Below are 3,869 nucleotides of genomic sequence, written 5' to 3' on the forward strand. Positions count from 1 at the left end.
GCACTCAATAAAGAAGTATCAACCCAAGCAATTCTCTATGGATAATATTGCTTCCATCGTTCAACTAAAAGGAGGTACATTGAAGGAGATAGAGTTAGAACACATTTCACGAAATTCTTCTTTATACGCTTCAAGAAAATGCATATTGGTGTTCAACATATTCAATCAAGTGTCAATCTTCTCATCTACTTTATATTATTTTATAACAGTAAAATTATATTTTATAATTTTTTTTTCATTATTTTTATATATTTGTAAAATAATCCCTAAATTTTACTACTATTCCTACTATTACCATTACAGTTACATTGAACCACAAAAGATTTCATTCCATTCCATCCGTGTAAAAGAATTCCTTTCTCTACTTCTCTTCTTCTGAGTTCTCCTGAAGCTTTCTCCTCCTCTGCTTCTCCACACCACTTCTCTTCAGCTCTCTCCTCCGTCTTCAAGTCCATCACGACTCATTCCCCTCGGCAGCACTCACCATTTGCTTATCTCTCAATCTTCTCCATCAAAATCCAAAACTTCAGGTCAGTATGAAATGGATAGCAATCAATGCCTTTACTACTATTTAAAACCCTTTTACGAATGGCTAGTCACCATCTACTTTTACGCACTTATTTCAAATTTGAAATTATACTCGTATCTGCTTCATTCTTGTCACTTGTTTTTGTCATTTTTGTTTTAGTTTGAATCAGTAGGCACCCAATTTTTGTTTAGATTCTGGGTTGTAGGCTTAGTTTGCTTATGGGTCTGCTTTTGATTTCAAATTCCTGAATTAGTTGAATGCTCATGTTCGCCATAGCAGTAGGGGATTCAATTTGTTTTTAGGTTTTACCATCTGTGAACTATGTGGATTTATTAAAGTACCTGTAAGTTTAGGTTACAACAAATAACTGATATAAAAATAGAACTTTTAAGCTCTTATATACTGAAAGTTTTGCTGCTATGTAAACACTAAACTGTTCTTTTATTATTGTTATTTTCTTTTTCCTTTTAGAAGGATAAAAAACTTGTGCTTTGTTTTGCAGGGACATATACTTGGGGTATATGAAAAATTTAATCTACATGGAGAAGAATAAGTGGTTATTGTAACAATTCAGAAGAGGTCATTAGTCAAAGTTTTGGTTCATATATATTTTCATTTATTTTGAGCTAGAAAACTGCTGCAGTTACTCATTCTAAACCAGATAGACCTTTATAGTTATATACAGTATACTCATATTTTGTACCATGAATTCTCTCCTTTTATCTTCCTCCCTCTGCCTGAGTCCATCATCCATCTCCCAGTTCCCACCTTATCGTCAAACACAGCCTCATAATCTTCACACGAATCATAATCAACAATGTTATCATCTTCATTATCCTTCTTTAGCTCACCCTTTCATTTCTCACAAATCACTACAAATTCGACGATCCATTGGTGAAACAATTTCTCCTAATGAAGGGGCAATACCTGTAATGGAATTCGAAGATTTTGTCGAAAAGGATTGGTCTTTCCTTGATTCAGAGGATCTCATTTCCAGTCAAGATTACAACCATAAGCTTAACCGGATTATATCATCTGGAGAGATTGAAAACAGTTCAAGAGTAATGGTTTCTGCTGCTGCTGAAGGATTTGTGGATCAGTTGGTTGAGTCTTCGCCTTGCAATCTCTTGCTTGTTGTCCATGATTCTCTTTTTGTGTTAGCTGGGATTAAAGAGAAGTATGACAAGGTTAAATGTTGGCAAGGAGAACTTATATATGTACCAGAAAAATGGGCTCCTTTAGATGTTGTGTTTCTGTACTGTCTTCCTGCCATACCCTTTACCTTTGACCAAGTGTTGGCTGCAGTAGGAAAGCATTGTTCTCCAGGTGATTTTCTTCAAAACTAGTTCAAATCTTTAAAAACTTAAAGGCCATGAACTTTAGCAGAGAATCCTTCTCTTATATTGAGAGCTCTCAAACTTAACCTTTCCTGGCCAGAACATTCAAATTGTTTGTTTCTTTTTGAACCTGTGTGAAGTTGTCCCAACTTTTTGTATGTTTAAAACTAAAATAAACAATTGTACAGGTGCAAGATTGGTGATTAGCCATCCACAAGGAAGAGGAGGACTAGAGCAACAGAGAAAACAGTACTCAGATGTAATAGTATCTGACTTGCCTGAGAAACCAGCTTTACAGGAAGCTGCATCTAATCATTTTTTTGATTTAGTTGAATTTGTGGATGATCCTGGATTCTATCTTGCTGTTTTGAAGCTCAACAATGCAGGCTGATTTTATCTTTCACTTAAGCTCAATTTGACTTGATTTATGAATAGAACAATTCCTTGAAGATATAGATTTTTCACTCCTTTAAGGAGTTTACATATGAAAAAGGAAAAAAAAATGTTTACAGGAGCCATAATTATTTTATGACACGTGAGATATTTGCATTTTTTTTAGGAATAATTACATAAGGCATGTTATAAAATAATATAAAATAATATAAAGTAGATGAGAAAAAAGAAAAAGAAGATGAAGAGAGAAAGAGAAAGTGAATGAGAATTTCTGAGTTCTTTATTCCAATGGGGTGAACCCCTATTTATACAAATACAAGAGTGAGATATTAAGAAACTATGAAAAAGGGAAACTAAGAAAAGAGTAATGTTAATTACAATTAATGGTAATAAATAAAAGATTTGGACATCCACATAATTAATAATATTTATAACACTTCCCCTTGGATGTCGATAATAACTGCCTTATTAAAAATCTTGCTGAAAACTTGATCAAAGGAAAAAGAGTATAGTGTAAACTAACTCCCTCTCATTTAGGCATTTGTGGAGATCTTCTAATCGACGAATTTCGATCTTATCTGCCGTCTTCTCAAATGTTAATGTTGGTAATAACTTTGTGAATAAGTTTGTAAGATTGACACTTGATTGAATATGTTGAACACCAATATGCATTTTCTTGAAGCGTATAAAGAAGAATTTGGTGAAATGTGTTCTAACTCTATCTCCTTCAATGTACCCTCCTTTTAGTTGAGCTATGCAAGCAGTATTATCTTCATAGAGAACTGTTTGGGTTTATACTTCTTTATTGAGTGCAATCCATATGTTTTCCCAAATATGCTATGTCAATGTTCTCACTCACACACATTATCTACTTGCTTCATAAAATGCAAGTATGTTAACATGATTTATAGTTGCGTCGTTAAAAACCTTGCCAGAAAAACCCAGTGGGACAAAATCTGAGCTAAGGGAAAAAAGAGTACAATATATATTTCATATTCATAACTATTTGTAAGTTGCCTCCAATTCGTATCATTCTCTGCAGGGAATGATGAACAATAAATACATGTCTCATGTATTTAAATAACATTAGTCATGCTCACTGTTATTCTTATACTTTGATGTTTCAATGCAATTTTCTTAATATTCTTTTTAGGTATTCAAAACCCACTATAAAATTGCATCAATAATAATCATTTTTAATGATTCTTTAGTTGTATTCACATAAATACAATCATTTTTTTTTTTGACAAATATAAAACATTTACTTCTGGAAATGTTTGTCAAAATCTATATCGATATTAAATTACTTTTCATTGTCCTCAAAGAATACAAGAACATATATATAAATATGTATTCATCTCTTTCATTATATATCCATCAACTATATAATGGATATTACGTTTGCATAATCTTCAGGATATATGCAAGATTTTATTGAGGACGCATAATCATCAGGATATATGCAATATTTTATCGAGGATGCATAATCTTCAGGATATATGCAATATTTTATCGATGATGCATAATCTTTAAGATATATGCAATATTTTATCGAGGATACATAATCTTCAGGATATATGTATAATTTATATAGATTTTCTTTATCATAT

General features: G+C 32.2%; 1 protein-coding gene across 1 annotated transcript; it reads left to right on the forward strand.

Annotated features, from left to right (window-relative positions):
• Positions 1-286: 286 nt before the first annotated feature.
• Positions 287-2,415, forward strand: LOC115698555 (uncharacterized). Its single transcript, XM_030625646.2, has 3 exons — positions 287-530; positions 1,032-1,855; positions 2,055-2,415. Exons 2-3 carry the CDS (start codon positions 1,234-1,236, stop codon positions 2,255-2,257), a joined length of 825 nt encoding a protein of 274 aa, XP_030481506.2. The 5' UTR covers positions 287-530; positions 1,032-1,233; the 3' UTR covers positions 2,258-2,415.
• The last annotated feature ends 1,454 nt before the right edge of the window (positions 2,416-3,869 follow it).

This window comes from Cannabis sativa, chromosome 8 (genome assembly GCF_029168945.1).
Source record: "Cannabis sativa cultivar Pink pepper isolate KNU-18-1 chromosome 8, ASM2916894v1, whole genome shotgun sequence".
Taxonomy (NCBI): domain Eukaryota; kingdom Viridiplantae; phylum Streptophyta; class Magnoliopsida; order Rosales; family Cannabaceae; genus Cannabis; species Cannabis sativa.